Source organism: Phyllobates terribilis, unplaced genomic scaffold, assembly GCF_046119375.1.
Source record: "Phyllobates terribilis strain yellow unplaced genomic scaffold, ASM4611937v1 Scaffold_3__8_contigs__length_932513732, whole genome shotgun sequence".
Classification (NCBI taxonomy): Eukaryota; Metazoa; Chordata; class Amphibia; order Anura; family Dendrobatidae; genus Phyllobates; species Phyllobates terribilis.
Genome location: NW_027362763.1, coordinates 368,620,010 through 368,644,246, shown reverse-complemented (window position 1 = coordinate 368,644,246; position 24,237 = coordinate 368,620,010). Strand labels below are relative to the sequence as shown.

Below are 24,237 nucleotides of genomic sequence, written 5' to 3'. Positions count from 1 at the left end.
TGCTTGACTAGTGGAAGCGTCAAGGGTCCCCATTCAGATTAGACTATCAGACAAGCTTGTTGATATTGGCAGCTTCTACTGATGTTAGTCTAATGTGTTTTGGGAGACTTTAGCAGTTTAAATTAAGCTTTATTTAAAAACCTGTTTTTTTCTGAAGACTGGAGAGTTTATTCTGCAATGCCAAGCCCATGCTTTACCATTAAAAGATATTTATTTCCTCCAAAGATATTTATTTCCCTTTCTGGCCGCCCCATTCATAGTAACATTCAAAAAAGTGTGTGCAACTATTTCTGATATCCCTCTTTAAGTTGATTGACAGATTATATAATGTTTACTAATTTGCTTGTTAGAAAACGTTCACTAATATGATGTTAAAATGAAAAAGGCTTGCCATGGGACAACTCCTTTATTAGCTGTAACTGATATGTGTCATATGTTTTCTCATAAAACTTCCTTTGGCTATGCTTCATACATTTTTGTCACAGATCTTTTCCCTAAGGCATTTGCTTCTAAGTGTAGAGACCAGAGCCAGCTCAGATTTGCTGTTGTTTAGATTTAAATGCTAATGTCAATCATTTAAATGCCACTGTCAATCACTTACCCTAGTATTCAAATGGCCTGCTCTCACTCATTGGATCCCATTGCTCCCCCCATGATATGATTTTGGTGATCTGATGGACTACCATAGTAGTCAGGGGCCTGATGAAGAACTTTATTACTGCCATCTTTGTTTTCCTGTAAAGCTTAACCTTGGGCTTCACATGAGAATGTCAGTTACACTGTATAATACACTGTCAGTGTATGGTATGCGTTATCAACTAATCACAGGTTCAAGTCACATAAAAGGACTAAAAAATAAAGTTAAAACTAAAAAATGTATATTACTATTATTATTTTAATTACCCACTCTTTTAATAATTTCTTAGCACATTTGGTATATTCTCTCTAGGAATGAGAGGGAATAATACTGTAAAAGTAATGATTCACATGAAAAAGCTAACTATTTTTTCCCTATAAGGATCAACACTGGACACAGAACATATCCCCAGGGTTCTCATTACAAGAGATACATTGTTGGCATTTGAGATTCACCTTAACATCCTTCCTTGAAGCCAATGTACATTGCTTAATACACTTGATTATTTTGTTCTGAAATATAGAAATTCAATCATAGGAAAAAGTCACAATATAGATTCACAATACCTATATGTTGTGAAAAGGATGAGGTTTTGCTGTTTACAGATCAATTAAGAAAAATGGAGTTTGCTTCATTAAAAATATTACAATCATTTTCTAACAATATAAAGTACAAGATTAAAAATAACTAGTGGTATCCTGGAAGTAATCAATAAATTATCTTGTGTTTCTAATCAATTGTATTTGAACTGTTGCCTCGAGATTTTTTTACTATCAGGCATACAATAAATTGGCAATATAAACAAAGTTTGCACCAAAGGAATAAACGTACATAGCAAGAATATGGATGTAATTATTGGAATATATGCAGATACAGCATATTGAGCACTGAAGAGAACTATACACATGTATTGAAGTCTCAGCTTTTAAATCAGTTAAGAGCAAATAATGATCTGAAAACTAATAATATTTATCAATATTGTTGTCCATATGGGTCAAAAATATGGATCAATATTTAAGATTTTATTGATGGTTATTTTTTTAAGAAGAAAGCGGATATATATATTCAGGGCAGTCCAAAATGGAAATCAGTATACTATTTCCATAGTAGTCGGTAAAGTATGAAATATTGATTTATATTATAGACTCCATTGACCTTTGGAAAGAGAACAAGGCTCTTTTTTTGTAGGCTTATATATTGACTCAGGACTAGAGATGAGCGTTGTTCTACTCGAACTGTTCGCCAATCTCAAATTCGAGCTGTTTTGGGCGGTGTTCGAGCCGGTCGGCGAACACGAACAATTTGAGAAAAATTCGGCTGTTCGAGGTTATGTTCGATAACTGTTCATGCACCAAAATCATAACTGGATTTTTTCTCAGTAATGATGAAAATTAATGTTAATACGCAGTTTGAGTGTACAGCGGGGCTGGGGGAGGGGCAGGGGATGGATCTCTGCAGGAACAATGAAGATCTCCATTTTTTTTTCTCTTTCCCGCATTTGCAGTGGGGAGGTGCAATCTGTCAGCCTATCAGCAACGCACACACGGAGCGAAGTGCTTTTTTTCACACAAGCAAGGGCATGTGTGATTGGCAGTGTATGTCACATGTCCTTGCCCTATAAGACCAAGCCATTTTCCCCGTCGCCACCATTTTCTCACTGCTGCAGCTGCGTGTTAGACGGCACCGCTGTTGCTGTGTGCGCTATACCTTGTTAATTTCAAGCCAATTTTCGCACAAATCTACAGATAGCTTGGGAGTAGGGAATAGTTGTGATTGCAGTCCTTTTAAGGACTAGGTTACAGCATTTCCTACGACTTTTATCAGGCAGGTCTGTGCTCTTAAATAGATAGATTGTGGGAGTGAAGACTAATTGTAATTGGAGTCCTTTTCAGGACTAGGTTACATCAGTTCCTATCAGTTTTTGCCAGGCAGGTCTGTGCCAGTGCTGTGCAAGTTTTTTTCACAGCATTTGGCTGAATCTAGCAAAGCTAATCCTTTTTGGCCTATTGCAGAGTGTGTTAGTCAGTGGAGTAGCCTATCTGTGTTGCAAGATATACCACCTGTGTATAGAATACCAATTTTTTTACTGCACCTAGTGAAGTAAAATCTTTTGGGCATAGCATCATTCTATTAGTCCATCTATACTGACCTCCATCAGGTTGCAAACTGAATATAATTTTTTTCTGCATCTAGCTCTGAAAAAATATTTGGGCTTCTAGCAGTGTGTGGGACTTGGTCTATTATTCCATCTATACTGACCTCCATCAGGTTGCAAATTAAAAATAATTTTTTTCTTCATTTAGCTCTGAAAAAATATTTGGGCTTCTAGCAGTGTGTGGGACTTGTTCTATTAGTCCTTCTATACTGACCTCCAGCAGGTTGCAAATTGAATATAATTTTTTTCTGCATCTAGCTCTGAAAAAATATTTGGGCTTCTAGCGGTGTGTGGGACTTGGTCTATTAGTCCATCTATACTGACCTCCATCAGGTTGCAAATTAAAAATAATTTTTTTCTGCATCTAGCTCTGAAAAAATATTTGGGCTTCTAGCAGTGTGTGGGACTTGGTCTATTAGTCCATCTATACTGACCTCCATCAGGTTGCAAATTAAAAATAATTTTTTTCTTCATTTATCTCTGAAAAAATATTTGGGCTTCTAGCAGCGTGTGGGACTTGTTCTATTAGTCCATCTATACTGACCTCCATCAGGTTGCAAATTAAAAATAATTTTTTTCTGCATCTAGCTCTGAAAAAATATTTGGGCTTCTAGCAGTGTGTGGGACTTGGTCTATTAGTCCATCTATACTGACCTCCATCAGGTTGCAAATTAAAAATAATTTTTTTCTGCATCTAGCTCTGAAAAAATAATTGGGCTTCTAGCAGTGTGTGGGACTTGGTCTATTAGTCCATCTATACTGACCTCCATCAGGTTGCAAATTGAATAAAAAAAATTTCTGCATCTAGCTCTGAAAAAATATTTGGGCTTCTAGCGGTGTGTGGGACTTGGTCTATTAGTCCATCTATACTGACCTCCATCAGGTTGCAAATTAAAAATAATTTTTTTCTGCATCTAACCCAGCCAATAGTTTTGGCCTAATACCACAGTTTGGCCACTCAGCTCTGCTCGGTTACCATCCATTGTTTTTTTGTGCAAACAACTCCAGAGTTGTGAATTAGTTAACCACCAAAATGAGTGGAAAAAGGCCTGCTGCTGGTGGAAAGGGGAATAGGCGTGTTGGGAAGGGGAAAAAAGGTTGTGTCCGTGGGGTAGGTGCAGAAGAAAGACCATCCTCCAGCCAAACTAAAATGTCTACTTCTTTTAGCGGACAATGTGATAAGATCCCTTTCTTACGGCCACGCCAATCGCTACAAATTCCAGATGAGGCACAAAAACAGCAGGTGCTTCAACGGATATCAAGTGCTCCTTTAAGTGGGCTCTCCTCCACATCAACTTCAACATCACAAATACTCCAGTCCTCAAAGGTGTCACCCAAATCGCACTTGCTTCCTCACAGCTCCCAAATCTCCAGCTGCCCGTCTGAGTATGAGGTAGAACAGATGGTTGAGTCTGCAGAGCTGTTTACTCATACTATAGCCTGGGAATCAGAGGTCGACTCCAGCGCTTCTGTGAATCCAGACGAGGAAATGATCTGCACTGATGCCCAGAATCTTTATGAGTCGGATCCAGGACCAGACGCAGAAGGTTCTGACCATAATGTAGACTCTCATTCCCAAACTGTAACTCCTGTTGGTGGAGACAATAAGGAAGACGATGATAAGACTCAAATACCTGATTGGAGCGACAACTTTAGTTTTTTGTCAGGGCAGGAACAGGTTGGCTCTGAGGACGACGGGTGTGATAACGCACAGGGTGATGATGATGAGGTCGGAGATCCCACTTACTGTCAACCCACAGTCAGCCAAGAGATGAGGTCAGCAGAGGAGGTGGAGGAAGATGCTAGTGACGACGAGGTCAGGTTGCGCCTTCCTGGACAGAGACGTAGTACTGGAAGCACGTCAACAACTGCATCCTCAAACACAACTCTGCCTCTCACCACAAGTCGTGGTGGCTCTTCAGGTAGCATGGGTGCTAAGCCTTGCATAGCCTGGGCATTTTTTCAGATCGATAAAGATGACCCAACTCGTGTTATCTGTAACATTTGTCAGCAAAAGCTAAGTAGAGGCCAAAAAATACATAGTTTGAGTACTTCATGCATGAACCGGCACATGGACATGAAGCATAAGTTGCAGTGGGAAGCTCAGTGTGCTACAATGCGGTCTAGCCGGCCGGGCCAACCACCGTCTGCCATATCTTGTGCATCCGCGGCCTCTTCATCCTCTGTGACTGGGGGGACAGCAGTCACACCTGTTTTGGGGCGCAGACCTGCCACCTCTTTACCCGCAACAGCCAGCGTGATTGGCAGGTCATCATTTTCTTTGGAGGTGGTAACACCAGCTGGTCTTGAGCGCTGTCCGACATCGATAGCACCACCTTTGGATCAAGGCAACCTAACATGTCCGCCTGCATCTTCCTCACAGACCGTCAGTTTGCCGGGGACACCCTTATCAACCCCGTCTAAGCACAATAGCCAGCCCTCGGTCCCTCAGATGTGGACAAGTAAAAGACCATTTCCTCCTAGCCATGAGAAAGCTAAGAGGTTGAATTTCACCATCTGCAAGCTCTTGGCTACAGAAATGCTGCCTTTCCGCCTGGTGGACACAGAGGATTTTCGAGACCTTATGTCCGTCGCAGTGCCCCAGTACCAGATGCCCAGTCGGCACTACTTCTCAAAGAAAGGTGTGCCTGCGCTCCACCAGCATGTCGCACACAATATCACCGCTTCTTTGAGAAACTCTGTGTGTGACAGGGTGCATTTCACCACAGACACTTGGACGAGTAGGCATGGACAGGGGCGTTACATGTCGCTGACTGGGCACTGGGTAACTATGGTGACAGCAGGACAAGGGGCTGCTGTCCAAGTCTTGCCGTCCCCACGAGTTGTGCGTCAATCCTCTTTATGTCATTTTTCCTCCACTGCTTCTGCCTCCTCAACCTCCTCTCGGTCTTCCACCTGCACCCAAAGCCTGTCTGGTCATGCCACAAGCTTTCTAACTGCGCAGAAGGGATCCTGCACACCTCCTTACTATGCTGGCAGTAGGGTTCAACGTCATCAGGCGGTTTTTACATTGAAATGTCTGGGAAATGTGAGTCACACAGCTGAGGAGTTGTGGTCAGCTCTGGAGAACCAATTTCATGAATGGTTGTCTCCACTGGACCTGAAACCAGGGAAGGCCGTGTGCGACAATGCTGCAAACCTGGGTGCGGCCCTTCGACGGGGCAATGTCACACACGTGCCTTGTATGGCTCACGTGTTGAACCTGGTTGTCCAGCAATTTTTAGCCCACTATCCCAGACTAGATGGCCTTCTGCAGAGGGCACGGTCGCTGTGTGCTCACTTCCGCCGTTCGCATCCCGCAGCTCAGCGACTTACATCTCTACAGAAGTCGTTGGGCCTGCCACTTCACCGGCTAAAATGCGATGTGCCTACCCAGTGGAATTCAACTCTGCACATGTTGCAGCGACTGTGGCAGCACCGACAAGCCCTGGTGCAATACGTTCTGATGTATAGCCTGGGCCAACGAGATTCAGAGGTGGGGCAAATCACGCTGGAGGAGTGGTCCCAGATCAGGGACCTATGCACCCTTCTGCACAGTTTTGAAATGGCGACGAAGATGTTTAGTGCTGACGATGCCATTATCAGCATGACTATTCCGGTGATTTACATGCTGGAGCACATGTTAAACAGAATTCGGAGTCAGGTGGTGGCACAAGAGGAGGTGGAGGAAGTAGAGGAGGAGGAGTTGTATGCGGAAGGGCTAACATCTGCAAGGTCCAGACGGTCGGCAGCACCAGGGCGGCAGGCATGTGAGGGTGGGGGAGATGATTTTACCAGGGCGCATGGTAGCAGCCAAACTAGTGAGGAAGGTGCAGGAGCCCAGGAAGAAGTGGAGGACGAACTGATGGAAGACTCATCAGATGAGGGAGACCTTGATCACATTTCTGTTGTGCGAGGTTGGGGGGAGAGGACAGAGGAAGGAAGCATGATTGTTACCTCGCCACCAACACAACAGGGACTTGGTGCTCCTGGATGCGCAACACACATGAGTGCCTTCTTGCTGCACTACCTGCAACATGACCCTCGAATTGTGAGAATTAGAAATAATCCTGACTACTGGGTTGCCACACTGTTAGATCCCCGGTACAAAAGTAAATTTGCAGAAATTATTCCTGCCATAGAAAGGGATGCACGCATGCAGGAGTATCAGCAGAGACTGTTGCAGAATCTTTCATGTGCTTTTCCACAAAATACCAGTGGTGCACGTAGTGAATCTCACAGTTCCAACTTGCCAACCGTGGGACCGTCAAGTGTTCAGCACTCAAACCGTAACAGAACCACAGTATCTGCTGGTAACATCAATTTTGCGGAATCATTTCACCACTTTTTTAGCCCATCCTTTGCAAGGCCACAGGAGACAAGAAGTCTGACACATAGTCAACGCCTAGAGACGATGGTACAGGAGTATCTCCAAGTAAACATTGAAGCCACGACTGTGTCACTGGACCCTTGCTCTTTTTGGGCTTCCAATCTGGATAAATGGCCGGAGCTAGCCACTTACGCCTTGGAGATCTTGTCATGCCCCGCAGCCAGCGTTCTGTCTGAACGTGTGTTCAGCGCTGCTGGTGGTGTGCTGACAGATAAGCGCACGCGGCTCTCCACTGATATTGTAGACAGACTCACGTTCATAAAGATGAACAAATCATGGATCCGAAACGACTTTTCTACCCCTGTGTCATCCTGGGGAGAGTAAAAGCTTGATGATTGGTTAAAATCACCCTACCAACCGTTTTAAGCTTTCAAATTACTAATCATGTTTATCTGTATCTTGACTGGAAAATAATTTGGGCTTTGTAGCAGTGTGCAGCACTGATCCTATTAGGCCATCTATAATAAGCTTCACCAGATTTAAAATTAAAAATAATTTTTAGCTGCATCTAGCCCGGAAAATAATTTTGGGGCTCCGAGATGCGCAAGACACATAAGTGCCTTCTTGCTGCACTACCTGCAGCATGACCCTCATATTGTCAGAATTCGAAGTAATCATGACTACTGGGTTGCCACACTCTTAGATCCCCCAAACTTTTCGATCAACCTTTTCATTTTAATAAAGACCAAAAAAATGGTCATTTTTGAAATTATAAGCATTAGCAGGTTGTTAGAAACTGAAATCAAACAGTTTTCAACTCAAAACTTTATTCTAGGTGATGTTACATTTTCACATAGGACCCCTTGTTCGAAAGGAGCTTCTGAACTCTCTCGTCCATTGAATTTGTCAGGTTTTGGATGGTTTCTGCTTCAATTGTTTTGCATGAGGACAGAATACCCTCCCAGAGCTGTTGCTTAGATGTGAACTGCCTCCCGCCATCATAGACACTCCTTTTAATGATGCTCCAAAGGTTCTGAATGGGGTAGAGGTCAGGGGAGCATGGGGGTCACACCATAAGTTTGTCCCCTTTTATGCCCATATCAGCCAGAGATGCAGATGTTTTATGTGCAGCATGAGATGGTGCATTATCATGCAGAAAAATGATCTTGCTGTGAAATACACGGTTCTTCTTCTTGAACCATGGCAGGAAGTGCTGTTTGAGAAAATCCACATACATTATGGAGTTCATCTTTAGCGCCTTCAGGGATCCTAAAGGGGCCGACAATCTCTCTCCCCATGATTCCAGCCCAAAACATTACTCCACCTCCTCCTTGTTGGCGCTGTAGCCGTGTTTGTGTGGGGTGTCCATCAACCAGCCATCCTCCACTCCATTCATCTGGACCATCGAGCGCTGCACGGCACTCATCCGTGAACAAAACAGTTTTGAAATCAGTCTTCATGTAATGTTTGGCCCACTGGAGCCGTTTCTGCTTGTGTGAAGTGGATAGAGGAGGTCGACAGGATGGCGTATGCACAGCTGCAAACCTCTGAAGGACCCTGCATCTTGTTGTTCGGGGGACGTTGGAGGCACAAGCAGCTTCAAAAACTTGTCTGCTGCTATGACAAGGCTTTTTTGCCGCTGCTCTTTCAACCTGACGTAATTGCCTGTAGGAAAGAGTCCTCAATTTGCCCTTATCAGCACGCACACGTGTGTACTGTGAATCAGCTACATACTTCTTGATTGCCAAGACACTTCATCCTGATCATCGCACAATGTTGATTGTAGTCATGCCTTGACCTAAACACTCCACAATTTGTTGCTTCTCAGCAGCCGACACATCCTTTTTCTTTCCCATTTTGGCAGAAAATGTAGGCTGCTTAATAATGTGAGAGAGCCTTCTTAAGTAGTCTTGCCTTTCATTGGACACACCTGCCAAACTAATTAGCACAGGTGTCTGCAATTGCTTACAGTGATATAAAGAGCCCTGACACACATCACCATCAATGAGTTTAACTGACAAACAAACAAATTCTTCCCTTATCACTCCTAAACACTTTTTGCATAATAATTTGGAACGCGGTGTACATGTGCTTTTCCACAAAACACCAGTGGTTCACGTAGTGAATCTTACAGTTCTAACTTGCCAACCGTGGTCTGTATGGAATTGTTCAATAAAGGGCCCAAAATTAAGATAACATAGATGGGAGAGGTCTCTATGAATAGGAATTCCTAAGTATTTGATACCCTGTGAGGGCCAGGCAAAGGGAAAGTTGGACTGGATGGAATCCTATATGGATTTGGGGAGGGAGACATCGAGGGCCTCAGACTTCGCTGCATTGATTTTAAAATTTTACCATGTAACAAAGTGATCTATTTCAGCCATAACAGCAGGGATGGATATATGTGATTGAGTGATATATACTAGGACATCATCAGCAAATAGAGAGCACTTGTACTCGGTGCCTCCCACCTCAATCCACCTAATATTGGGGTTATGGCGAATTGATGAGAGCAGGTGCTCCGTCACTAGGATGTATAAGAGAGGGGACAGAGGACATCCCTGCCTTGTCCCATTGGTGATTGTGAAAGGTGATGAAAATGTTCTGACGCACCCCCTGGGCCTTGGGACACCCGGAGCCGGACCCTTTTTGGTGGATGCTGGTGGTTGTAGTCTTCGTGGCGGCGATCCGGTTCCGTGGCTCAGGGCGGTCAAACCAGTGGCGGAACTATTTATGTGGTTTTGATGTTTAAATGTCCGACTACGCCACCCGTGGATTGCGGTCAGAGTGAACCGCCGCTACAGGGCAGACCGCTAAGGCTGGTGTTGTGGGTGCAGCAGAGCATAGCATAACTCCCCACGGGAGGAGTATAGCCTCAGGGCAGTGTATGCGGAGGATGGGGGTGATGGTGCAGGGCAGCAGCAGTAACGACACGGAGTCAGTGATGCAGTTCAGGGCCTTTACTCACAGTTCTTATTATCCAGACCACGTCTGCAGGTAACGGCTGCCCACGTCGTACTGTGCTCACCAGGTGAGGGGCTCAGACAACTCCCAGATAACTTTGGAGCGCTTCACAGGACCCCCTTTGTGTGTCCTTTGTCTGGCCTTTCTTACCAACACTTCTGTCCGGCTGCCTCGGGCCTCCTCTTGGTAAACTTGGCGCCAGTTTCCCTGACCCTATGTGGTGCCTTCCTAGCGGGTGGAGCAAGGGGCTGCGCCACATAAAATGTCATAAAAAAAAAATGACATAAAATGTCAGAGCCTCCGGTTTCTAGCTGAGGGTCGTTTCCTGCCTCCACTAGTTCGGGGACCGGTCTCCCCCTTTGGCCTGACCCCTCCACGCAGGTGGATTCGGGCGTGCGGTGGCGACTCGCCCGTCCGCACCCCTGGGATCCCTTCATTCCTCGTTCCTGGAGCCTTCTCCGCTCCTCTTCCTTCCTTCTCCCTCTTGCAGGCCTGGGCCTCTGTTACTAGGCCCGCCTCCGGAGCAGAGCTCATGCAGAGCCCCTGCTCCCTGCCACTTCTGCTCAGACTTCTCTGCACTGAACTAAGATGGTGCCCACCTTTTATACTCCCTTCTCAATGCACCCAGGAACTGCTTCCTCCCTGCTCCTGCACTGCAGGGTTCCCCTTCCTCAGTGTTCCCTCCCCCCACTCCAGCCAGGGACAGGGACTGTCGTGCCCATCTCAGGGGCATATTGGTCGCCCTGCCCCACGGCAATGTGGTGTAATGCATGCAGGTGTCGGGTCCTGATCCACACTCCATCCTTATCTGAGAGTGAGATATCACACCTCTGGGTGAGGTGCAATACGTCTGTAGCAACCGAGCCCTCGGTGCTACAGTTCCATTTATCTTCAGCCTAGGTGACGTATTGTGATACAGGGCCGTGATTTTGGCTATAAAAGGGTCCCCTAGACCACTACCCCAAGCTTTTTAAGAGAATCATATATGGCGTGCCAGGAGACTCTATGGAATGCTTTCTCAGCATCCAACGAGAGTATCTACTTACAAATTTTTAACTGCATCTAGCCCAGGAAATACTTTGTGCCTAGTAGCAGTGTCTGCTAGTCAGCGGATTATCCCGGCTGTTAAGCAAGCTACACCACCTGTAGTTTGGACACTTAATTTTTTCAAAGGAAATGCTTCGGGACCACGGGATACTTAGTGAAGAGCATCAGGAGGCACCCCAAGGCATAGGGGCTGGGACTGGCACTAGGATGCCTTGCGGTGGACAGCCGAGCTCGATCCTTATAAAAGCTTTTTAACTGCAGCAGCTTTAGTGGACGCTACTGGAGCTGGAATTACGCGTCTGCTGGCATGAGACTTGCCCTCCAATAGATCCTTGTAAATGGATTTAAAGTGTATTCATTCAAATTAGAGGGACAATTTAAATTAAAAAGCTTAGAGCTGCCTCCACCACAGGGGGGCTCTCTCGACCCACCAGCGGACAGGCACCAGTATTGGGAGAGGGGGGCTGGCCGTCAGGGTTCACCGCGGCTCTGGCACAAACCCGGCGACACGGAGGTGGCACGGGCAGGAGCGGACTGGCCGTCTCGGCTTCTCACTTTTTGGATTTTAGAAGGGCATGACATGCCTATATCTGTGTCTCCCCCTCCTTTTACTCCTCCACCTCTTTTTTTTTCGCATGACTATATGTACTTGTCACTTTTCCATGTGTTAGTTGTGTCTTCTGAGCAGTTTGTCAGCTTTTGGACACCTTTGAAGGTGTTTTCTATGTGTTTCTATGTGTTTTTGTTTGCCTGCCATTGGTTTTAACGGTGTTCGAAGGTGTTCGACGAACAGTTCGGCGAACACACGGGTGTTCGACGAACCGAACCGAACTCGAACACTACGGGGGTGGCTCAACACTACTCAGGACTAAAACAGATCTATGAGTTTACTATTTTGGCATTGAATCAGAAATTATTTTGAAAGGAACTTTACTTTCAAAACTCTGCATAAATCAATATTTACTAGTTTGGCATTGAATCAGAAATTATTTTGAAAGGAACTTTACTTTCAAAACTCTGCATAAATCAATATTAGGGGCTAATATAAGAAAATGTATAACATATATTCAAACAATCAGCATCTTTCCCAACTTATTTGCCATTTCTTCCTCGCCCCCATTTGAATTTGTCTGAACTTGTTATCCATTATGAACAAACAGACTAAATACACTATCGTTCAAAAGTTTGGAGTCACCCAGACAATTTTGTGTTTTCCATGAAAACTCATACTTTTATTTATCAAATAAGTTGCAAAATGAATGGAAAATATAGTCCAGACATTGACAAGGTTAGAAATAATGATTTTTATTTGAAGGAATAATTTTCTCCTTCAAACTTTGCTTTCGTCAAGGAATGCTCTCTTTGCAGCAATTACAGCATTGCAAACCTTTGGCATTCTAGCTGTTAATTTGCTGAGGTAATCTTGAGAAATTTCACCCCATGCTTCCTGATGCCCCTCCAACAAGTTGGATTGGTTTTATGGGCACTTTTTGAATACATACGGTCAAGCTGCTCCCACAACAGCTCAATGGAGTTGAGATCTGGTGACTGCGCTGGCCACTCCATTACAGATAGAATACCAGCTGCCAGCTTCTTCCCTAAATAGTTCATGCATAATTTGGAGGTCATTGTCCTGTTGTAGGATGAAATTGGCTCCAATAAAGCGCTGTCCACAGGGTGTGGCATGGCGTTGCAAAATGGAGTGATTGCCTTCCTTATTCAAAATCCCATTTACTTTGTACAAATCTCCCACTTTACCAGCACCAAATAAATCCCAGACCATCACATTACCTCCACCATGCTTGACAGATGACGTCAGGCACTCTTCCAGCATCTTTTCAGTTGTTCTGCGTCTCACAAATGTTCTTCTGTGTGATCCGAACATCTCAAAGTTCGATTCGTCTGCCCTTAAAACTTTTTCCAATCTTCCTCTTTCCAATGTCTGTGTTCTTTTGCCCATATTAATATTTTCCTTTTATTAGCCAGTCTCAGATATGGCTTTTTCTTTGCCACTTTGCCCTGAAGGCCAGCATCCCGGCCTTCAGGGCGTTTTGCGTGTACTATTTAATGAAGCTGCCAGTTGAGGAGCTGTGAGGCGTCAATTTCTCAAACTAGAGACTCTAATGTACTTGTCTTGTTGCTCAGTTGTTCACTTCTCTTTCTACTCTGGTTAGAGCCTGTTTGTGCTCTCCTCTGAAGGGAGTAGTACACACTGTTGTAGGAAATCTTCAGTTTCTTTGCAATTTCTCGCATGGAATAGCCTTCATTTCTAAGAACAAGAATAGACTGTCGAGTTTCACATGAAAGTTCTCTTTTTCTGGCCATTTTGAGAGTTTCATAGAACAAACAAATCTAATGCTCCAGATTCAAAACTAGCTCAAAGGAAGGTCAATTTTATAGCTTCTCAAATCAGCCAAACCATTTTCAGCTGGGCTAACATACTTGTGCAAGAGTTTTCTAGGGTTTTCTAAACATCCATTAGCCTTCTTACACAGTTAGCAAACACAATGTACCATTAATACACTGGAGTGGTGGTTGTTGGAAATGAGTGTCCATACAACTATGTAGATATTGCAATAAAAACAAGATGTTTGCAGCTAGAATAGCCATTTACCACATTATCAATGTGTAGAGTTTATTTCTGATTCAATTAATATTAGCTTCATTGAAAAAAACTGTGCTTTTCTTTCAAAAATAATGAAGTTTCTAAATGACCCCAAACTTTTGAATGGTAGCATATGTATTGGAGAGACAAGACAGACTGCTGGCTTCCTGTGGTGTCATGTTCCATAGGACATTTTTTACTGTATGGAGAGAATTGAAAAGCAGGGAGAGAAAACAGGCAGAGGGAGACACAGAACTATCGTGCTGAACTCTTTAACAAGTCTTTTACCTATACAAGAACTCTATTTACATCCAGTTAGTTCAGTATTACAGTATTATTTCCCCCAGACCACTGCTGCTTCTGTGTGTTAAGAAATAAATGAAAAGCAGGAAACCTTCTCTGTGAGCTGTGCAGTTTATGGGAGAGATCACAGTGGCTAGTCTCCTCCCATCAGCACAGAGAGGATTCCAAATTAAGGGATAGAACATGCAGGGATTAAAACTGGTGAAAATGGAAAGTACAAGTCATATACCAGCCAGATATTGTGATATTCCTCATGTACATGTAAGACCACTTACTCTGAAAAGTTACTTGAAAGTATTGTTAACTTTTAAAGTTCTATAAACTGGAAAAAGTAATCATAATTTACTGTTTATTTTGGCTTGCATATTTACTGATAGATTCCAGGTAGTAAAACAGAATTCTCAACTATAAACAAATGTATACAATGAAAGGCTACATACTCATTTCAATTTCCATTTTTACATCCATTAAAAACACACAATTTTTTCCAATGAATCATTTGTTTTACCTCTGTTGCATCAATTTTTAAACTCAAAGGAGATAAACTGTCTGAACATTTTTTTCCATTATCAATTAGCAATTGTAAGCAGATAAGAAAATAATAAAAACGGGTGTACATTTTTCATCCCATTTTGACAAATGCCCAAAGGCTTGTATGGTCAAGTCTGAGTCACAAAAGCATATGACAATAGGACATGCACTTACAGTGAGGGAAATAATTATTTGATCCTTTGCTGTTTTTGTAAGTTTGCCCACTGACAAAGACATGAACAGTCTACATCTGTATAATTTTAAGGTTAGGTTAATTTTAACATTGAGAGATAGAATATTCAAAAAAAAATCAAGATAATCACATTGTATAAATTAGATATTTTTTTTTGCATTTTGCAATGAGAAATAAGTATTTGATTCCTCTGGCAAACAACACTTAATACTTGGTGGCAAAACCCTTGTTGGCAATCACAGCAGTCAGACGTTTTTTATAGTTGATGATGAGGTTTGTGCACATGGCAGGAGGAATTTTGGTCCACTCCTCTTTGCAGATCATCTCTAAATCATTAAGATTTTGAGGCTGTCGCTTGGCAACTCAGAGCTTCAACTCCCTCCATAAGTTTTCTATGGGATATTATGGTCTGGAGACTGGCTAGGTCACTCTATGACCTTACTGTGCTTCTTTTTGAGCCACTCCTTTGTTGCCTTCGCTGTATGTTTAGGGTCATTGTCTTGCTGGAAGACCCAGCCACAACCCATCTTCAATGCTCTTACTGAGGGAAGGAGGTTGTTGGCCAAAATCTCACGATACATGACCTCATCCATCTTCCCTTCAGTATGCTGCATTTGCACCGGAAGCGCAGCCTTAGCCCCACCCATCAGTGACCCCGTCACGTGATCGCTGGTCACTGATTGGTAGACATGGCAACCCGGGGTCTGCAGCAGACCCCTGTGGTTGTCATGTCTCGCTAGCTATGAGCGCCACCTAGTGGTTGGTGCTTATAGCACAGGAGCATTTCTCCTGCATACAGGCGATCTGCTCGTTGCCTGTATGCAGTAGAAACAATCAGGAAACTGCAGCTTCTAGTCTCCTATGGAGACTATTGAAGCATGCAAAAAGTGTAAAAAAATGGTTTTAAAAATATAAAAAAATAAAAAAAATGTAAAAGTTTAAATCGCCCCATTCAAAATAAAATAACAAAAAAATATTCCCACATACACATATTTGGTATTGCCGTGTTTAGAATCGCCTGATCTATCAATATAAAAAAATAATTATCTGATAAGTAAATGGCATAACGAGAAAAAAATTCTAGACGCCAGAATTACGTTTTTTTGGTCGTCGCAACATTGCAATAAAAAGCAATAATGGGCGATCAAAACATCGGATTTATCCCAAAATGATATCAATAAAAACATCAGCTCGGCATGGAAAAAATTAGCCCAACCCGACCCTAGATCACGAAAAATGAAGTCGCTACGGGTCTCGGAAAATGCCCCCATTTTTTTTTTATTTTTAGCAAACTTTGGATTTTTTTACCACTCTAATAAAAAATAACCTATACTTGTTTGGTGTCTCTGAACTTGTAATGACCTGGAGAATAATAATGCAGGTCAGTTTTAGCATTCAGTGAACATGGTAAAAAAAAAAAAAACCACTGTGGAATTGCATTTTTTTTTGTAATTTCACCGCACTTAGAATTTTTTCCCGTTTTCCAGTACACAATATGGTAAAACCAGTGATGGCGTTTAAAAGTACAACTCGTCCCGCAAAAAATAAGCCCTCACATGGCCATATTGACCAAAAAATAAAAAGGCTATTTCTCTGGGAAGAGGGGGAGCAAAAAACAAAAACGCAAAAACCCAAGGTCCTTAAGGGGTTAATTGCTTTTTACTTAATCATTTTAGGAATGACGGTCACAAAAAAACTCATCTATGTCAGTTTTTTTGGTCTGTGTGTTCACTGTATAGAATCATTAACTTTATATTTTAGTAGATCAAATTTTTTCAGACAAGGCAAACATAAATGTATACATATGTTTATTTTATTTTTTATTAAAAAAGGGAAAGGGAGGTAATTCAAAAGTTTATATTTTTGATGGACACTGCCGGTCATGATAGCATGTGAAATGAGTAGCATTCGGCCTTGTGTTGGCATGCTGAAAAACAACTCCTGGGACACTGAAGAAAGGGCAGTATCAGGGGTTCCACAATTGATCCATTATGTACTACAAGTGAAATCGGAAATCACATGCCAAGCTTTTGCACAATATTGGGGACTGAGCTAGACATCCAGCTGCAGGTTATTCATTGACCTTGCGCTACTGCTCTCAAAGGCTATCATGATGCAGACCCAGATAAAAATAAAGGTTGGAATGAAGTGCTACTTTTGTCTTAGACAAAATGATAGCCATGGATTGGTCTGGTGATCATGTGGGCAACACCATGAAGAGGCCTTCATGTGGGAACATTACATCATTCCATTCCTGAGATTATTGTGTAGGATGACATAATGCATTTTGGCTGGACTCATCTAGTCTTCATTCAAGTTAGACTAACAGCTCAGCATTAAATTGATTTGGTCATGGAACCAGTAGTATGGACATGTCTCCAAAGTGTCCCAGAAGTTGTTTTTCAACATACGTTGCTTGTTCAACTTTGAGCAGTCTGCATGGCCTAAATTTGCTATTATGGCCTGCAGTGTCTCCATACTTGTTTCCCATCAAGCACATCTGTGATGTTATTGATAATCAATTGCAAAGGGAGCTGCTTGCAGTAGAACTTGATGATTTGCATACTTAAGTGCAATAAGCATGGAAGAACATTCCTTAAATAACCATACACTACCTGCTAGCATGCCAAGGCATGTAAGTTTGTCTATTTCTTCATGCTCATATTTGATATTGAATACATTGAGATGTTTTTAAAATTTGTCTTCCAGTTTTTCATCATTTTCATATAATTAAATGTCAGTGATTTCCATAATTCCTTAACTTTTCCTTCTGAGTGTTGCAATTTCATTGTTGAGTGTAGTTAAAGTGAACTTCTTTTCTGAAGCCAAGACAAAAACTGTGCTTCAAAGGATGACTAAGATTGCAGCCATGGGGGCTTTCAGAAGGCCTCTAGCTGTAATGATAAACTATAGGCACTGCACTACCATGTTGTGGTGCGCTAATGTACGCCGGGACATGTACACAACAGTAATCAAGCTTCTTAAATGCCTCTGTCCGTTAATTAAAACAGCATTTAATTGATTAAAGTGTAACACTTAAAGCAATTTCTGGTTGCCTCTGCTACAGAAAGATGTTACCTGTTTTACAAGGCCAGTGTCTCCTGAGTATAGCGCGGGTTGAGGATTGAACACATGGCCGGACACATGAAGCCGTTAAAAAATTGGATTTGTGAATGATACCATTAAACTCTATTGGTCAATGTGCTGTTCATTTTAAACCTGCCTAAAGACAAAATAACTATGTTTCACGGTCAGGTTCAGAATTAATAATAAGTTCTATTGTGAAAAGCAATGCAATTTTTGTTGACCTCACTTGATGCGTGTAGTTGATTGTGTTATTTTCTACTATGGTTTCTCACTTTCAAATAATTTACACAATCTATTAACCTTTTCTAATGACAATGTCTTGTCTTTACTGTAAAATTAAAAGAGGATATGAATTAACATAGGATTTGCATAGGGTTTTGTTTAACCTATTTATTTTTTTGGTATTCTCTTACATTTAAATTATTAATTAATTCCTGTTTTATTTACAGTAAAAAAGGCAATTGAACTGAAATCTAGAGGTGTAAAGATGCTGCCCAGCAAAGAAAGCAACCACAAGAATTCTGTCTGTAAGTAATCCTCTCCCTCCCAAACATTGTTTTCTACATAAAGTTCCTATATTGTATGTCATTTATCAGAATTTATATGATAAAGTAAAACATGTTAAAAGTATACTGGAAAACATAAGCACACCATGCACCACATTTACAATATTTTTTTTACAGTTAAATAACTTAATATTCTATTATTCAGTTTTGATTAGGTAATGTGGTTTTTAATTATAAAATCTAAGATCAAATTGGGTGCCAATAAAATGGCCAAGCTGATACAACTAGAAACTCTGTTTTACTAGCTGTGAGTGGGTACTAAGAAACTGTGAAAATTGTGTAAAACATTTTGCTCTTATGTGTACAGTTTTGAAATCTGCCTAAAGAAATAGCTACACCTCCAAGAGAGGTTGTAAATAGAGAAGAGCATGTCGATTTGTGCACTCCAGTCCAGCATTCAGGTCAGTGGTACCTGGTGGCTAGACCAGAGTAATGCAAATATATTATCCTCCGGCATCCCTGGTGCAGCATTTGATTTGTTTGATTTGTCATGGCTGGTACAACATTATCTGTGTGACATGGCTAATTAAAAGTTGTCCCGGGGCTGCCAGAAGGTGAGATAGTCATGGGACTCCAGTCTAGCTGCCAGATACCATTGACCTGAATGATGGATGGGAGTCCCATGAATCAATCCGCTCATCACTAGTTATGAATAATGCCAGAACCAGGGGTGGATTAAGAGTAGCAAGGGCCCCGGGCAGTTTAGAAGGCGCCCCCCCACACACACACACATACCTGATGTATCACATGTCACATGATCCCCTGTGATAGGTCATGTGACCGTTCACTTGAAATTAATTTGGCACAATATTAATATATTAATTATAATAATTTATTTTAGGCTGTGTGCCCACCATGCATTTTTTAAGAGTTTCTGCAGTGGCAATTCCGCTGCAGAAACGCTTAAAAAATGCTTGGTAGAAGGTCTGCTATGTTCCCCAATGATAATCTGCATGTGCTGTGCACATGCTGCGGAAATTTCCGCTGCGGATTGTCATTGCGGAAAAATCCGCAGCACTACCAATTATTTTGTGGAAGTGCGGCATTTTCGCCGCCATTGACTTGCATTGGAACGCATGTAATCCACATCACTGCATCTGCAGATTCCATGCTTTTCAATGTGTGGATGGTACCCGGGTCTGGAGAAGAGGAGACTCTCCTCCGGACCCGGATACCATAGAACCTGTAGAAAAAGAATAAAATAAAAAATAAATATTATAATTACCTTCTGATGGCCCCCGGTGTCTTTATTCGATGCGTCATGGCTTGCCGGCAGCTCACGGTAGACTAAAGGACCTGTGGTGACGTCATTCTGTCATGTGATGGGTCACGCGACCGTTGACGTCGGCAGGCAATCAGAAGGTAAGTATATATTTATTTTTTATTTTTTACCATTCTTTTACGGTCACACTATATAAATCCATGCCTGTTGCATGGATTTATATAGTGTGACCAAGTTGTCAAGTACTTTAACAAGTGATGCTAAAATTGCTTGGAAAGCACTTGACAACCCGCATGCGGAAATGCATGTTAAGAACGCTTCACTTCCGCTTGTCCCTGCCAGGAAAAATGCATGTACAATTTGCATGTACAACCGGCATGCGTTTTTTTCTGCCAGGGAGAGCAGAAACGCTCAAAAAAAATACGGAGCATTTCTGCATCGTGGGCACATAGCCTTACATTAATTTTATGGCTTAATATTGAGTACACGTAGCCATCTATACACAGCAGGAGGCTGCACGTAGCCATCTATACACAGCAGGAGGCCGCATGGCGCCATCTATACACAGCGGGAGGCCGCACGGCGGCATCAATACACAGCGGGAGGCCGCACGTAGCTATCTATACACAGCAGGAGGCCACACATAGCCATCTATACACAGCGAGAGGCCTCACATAGCCATCTACACACAGCAGGAGGCCACACGTAGCCATCTATACACAGCAGGAGGCCGTACGTATCCATCTACACACAGCAGGAGGCCGCACGCGGTCACGCACACACACAAACATATACAGACCTATACATACACGCATAAACAAATTTGAAACACAAAAATACATATAAACAGACATCACACAATGATATCTGCCTGCACACACACTCACACACACTCACTCATTCACTCACACACACACACACTGCGTGATGTCACACTAGCATACACGGCCGTGCACAGGGCCGTGTCTCCTAGCAGTGATGCGGCCAGGCCAGTACACAGGGAAGTTAAAAGGTGCAGTGCTGGCCCGGCCGAAGAAGAAGTAGTGGCCGTGTGCCGCTACTGGGGGAGTGGTCCGGGGGCCCCCCCGCCTCTGACTGCCGGTATGTGTCACGGCGCCGCACATATTATAATGAAGGCAATCCGGCCATGGTCTCCCTGGAGCCCTGGGCGGTAGCCCAGATTGCCCTCATTATAATCTGCCTATGTGCCAAACATATTAAGAATATTCAATTTTTGTAAAAAAAAAAATTTAAGCAAATGTATTTTGCCTATGAATTTGTTTGAAAATTAAAATGTGTTTACTAGAGAGGAGTGAATAAGGCAATATTCAAATTCACCTGTTCACGCATTTGTTCCCAAGAAATTCAATTAGTGGAGAAGTTATCTGCAAGTTTAATGCCCCTTTTTATGCATTTGGGTCGCTGCAGACCACAGTGTGTAATAAATGTATTTTGTAAAAATAGAAAAATTGTTATACACAAAGTAACATAGTTTTTTAAGGTTGAAGGAAGACTAAGTCCATCTAGTTCAACCCATAGCCTAACATGTTGATCCAGAGGAAGGCAAAAAAAAAACATGTGGCTCCACATTGGGGAAAAAAAATTCTTCCCGACTCCATACGACAATCAGACTAGTTCCCTGGATCAACGCCCTATCAAGGAATCTAGTATTTATAACCTGTAATATTATACTTTTCTAGAAAGTCATCCATGCAGTTCTTAAATTTTAACAGTGAATCGCTCATTACAGCATCATGCGGCAGAGAGTTCCATAGTCTCACTGCTCTTACAGTAAAGAATCCCCATCTGTGATTATGATTAAACCTTCTTTCCTCCAGACATAGAAGATGCCCCCTTGTCCCCATCTCAGGCCTCAGAGTAAAAAGATCAGTAGAAAGTTCTTTGTACTGTCCCCTCATATACTTGTACATAGTAATAAGATCACCCCTAAGCCTTCTTTCTTCTACAGTAAATAACCCCAAGTGTAATAACCTGTCTTGGTATTGCAGACCCCCCAGTCCTCTAATAACCTTGGTCGCTGTTCTCTGCACCCGCTTTAGTTCAGCTATGTCTTTCTTATACACCGGAGACCAGAACTGTACACAGTATTCTAAGTGTGGTTGCACTAATGACTTGTATAGAGGCAAAATTATGTTCTCCTCATGAGCATCTATGCCTCTTTAGGCTGTGTGCCCACGTAGCGTTTTACAAGCGTTTTTGATGCGGAATTTCCGCAGCGGAAACGCTTGTAAAATGCTTGGTAACCCGCACCCCATGATCCCCAATGGGTTTCCGCAACTTCTATGCACATGCTGCGGATTTTTCCGCAGCGTTTATGCCGCGTTCAAAAATCCGCAGCATGTCATTTAATTTTGCGTTTCCGCATGCAGAATTGCCTTTGTCCAATGCATAAAAAACGCAAGGCAATTCCGCATGTGGAAAACGCGTGATAAACGCGCGAAAAAAGCGCGATAAACGCGTGCGGAATTCCGCATGCGTTTTTCCGGGAGAGGACTTGCATTTATGCAGCAGAAATTTTCTGCTTCATAAATGCAACGTGGGCACATAGCCTAATGCATCCCATTTAGTGTTGAGCGAGCACTAAAATGCTTGGGTGCTCGAAGCTCGGGCCGAGCTCACTGTGAAACTCGGGTGCTCGACCCGAGCAACGAGCCCAATGTTAGTCTGTGGGAGACCCGAACATTTTTGCGGCGGCTCCCCCGGCAGTCTGTAGAAAGCCTAAAAAGTGCCCAAAACGATAGTGACAGTGCTCAAATGACATGGGAACAGCATGGGGATCGCCCCTGGAAGCATTTCTGACCCCCAGATCACTGCTGTCAACAGCGTGGTCAGAGGTATTAAGCCACTTTTACAGGCTCACAATAAAACGTTCAAAAACGAAAGTGAAAGTGCTTTCCTGTGAAATATGTTAACCCCTTAACGACCATGGGTCTTTCTGTTTTTGTGTTTTCCTTTTTTGCTCCCCTTATTCCCAGAGCCAGAACTTTTTTAATTTTCGTTCAATATGGCCACGTGAAGGCTTATTTTTTGAGGGACGAGTTGTACTTTTAAACACCATCACTGGTTTTACCATATCATGTGCTGGAAAATGGGAAAAAAATTCCAAGTGCAGTGAAACTGCAAAAAAAATGCAACTCCACAGTTGTTTTTTGGGTCCTTTTTTTACCACGTTCACAGATTGCTAAAACTGACCTGCCATCATTATTTTCCAGGTCGTTACGAGTTCATAGACACCAAACATGTATAGATTCTTTTTTATTTAAGTGGTGAAAAAAAAATCCAAAGCTTGCTAAAAAAAACAAAAAAAATGACGCCATTTTCCGAGACCCTTAGCTTCTCCATTTTTCGGGATCTGGGGCCAGGTGAGGGCTTATTTTTTGCGTGCCGGGCTGTCGTTTTTATTGATACCATTTTGGGGTAGATCCGATGTTTTGATCGCCCGTTATTGCATTTTATTGCAAAGTTGTAGCGACCAAAAAAACTTAATTCTGGCGTTTAAAATTTTTTCTCGTTACGCCGTTTACTGATTGTATTAATTCTTCTTTTATATTGATAGATCGGGCGATTCTGAACGCGGCGATACCAAATATGTGTATGTGTTTTTTTTTTATATATATATATTTTATTTTGAATGGGGCGAAAGGGGGGTGACTTAAACTTTTATATATTTTTTAGTTTTTTTATTTTTTTAAAACTTTTTTTTTACACTTTCTGCTTGCTTCTATAGTCTCCAGAGGAGACTAGAAGCAGCAGTTGTCTGATTGCTTCTACTGCATACAAGCGATGAGCAGATCGCTTGTATGCAGGAGAAATGCTCACTTGCTATGAGCGCTGACCACTAGGTGGCACTCATAGCAATTGAGACATGACAACCACAGGCGCCTGCTGCAGACCCTGAGTTGTCATGCCCACCCATTGGTGACCCGCGATCACGTGACGGGGTCACTGATGGGCGGGGCTTAGGACTCCCGGAAGCGCGAGTTAAATGCCACTGTCAGAGATTTAACATGTTAACAGCCGCGAGTGGATTGCGATTCCAATAATCAGCTGACATGTGCTCGCTTCAGTGCGGGCTCACCGCCGGAGCCCCAGCTGAACCGGCCTTCCCGACCTGGTGCGTACTATTACTGACCAGGTCGGAAAGGGGTTAAGGAACATCCTTTCCAGGGTAAAGACTTGTGCATAAGGTAAAATAAATAACCAAAAACAAAAATACTCCTCCACACCTTGGGCTATGTTCACAAGTAGCATTTTTTATGCGTTTTTGCACGTTTGTATTGCTTTCAACCGTGATAAATGCATTCACCGGGAAATGTCATTTTAACATTTTACAACCTTATCTGGCCATGTGCTGTGTGACACATGCATACAGTGCTAAAAAGACATGGGAACAGCATGGGGAAGACCCCTGGTAGCATCTCTGACAACCAGGTCACTGTCTAAAAGTGTGCCCATCAGAAGTGATCCCTGCCGCATCAGAAGATGCAGACTTGCAACTATCCCCATGCAAGTCCTTGTCCCAGGGCAGTGTTCAATTGTACCTCCCCCATAACTTTCAATACAAGCGCAAGTATGC

The 24,237-nt window shown here is 42.8% G+C and overlaps 1 protein-coding gene across 2 annotated transcripts in view; it reads left to right on the top strand.

Moving 5' to 3' along the window:
- The window catches only part of CSMD1 (CUB and Sushi multiple domains 1), a 2,980,041-nt gene that overhangs the window by 1,688,371 nt on the left and 1,267,433 nt on the right, over positions 1-24,237 (top strand). For both annotated transcript variants that reach the window (XM_073675393.1, XM_073675394.1), the window contains exon 7: positions 18,302-18,379. In XM_073675393.1, coding sequence (XP_073531494.1) covers positions 18,302-18,379 — 78 coding nt within the window. The remainder of the gene's footprint in view (positions 1-18,301; positions 18,380-24,237) is intronic.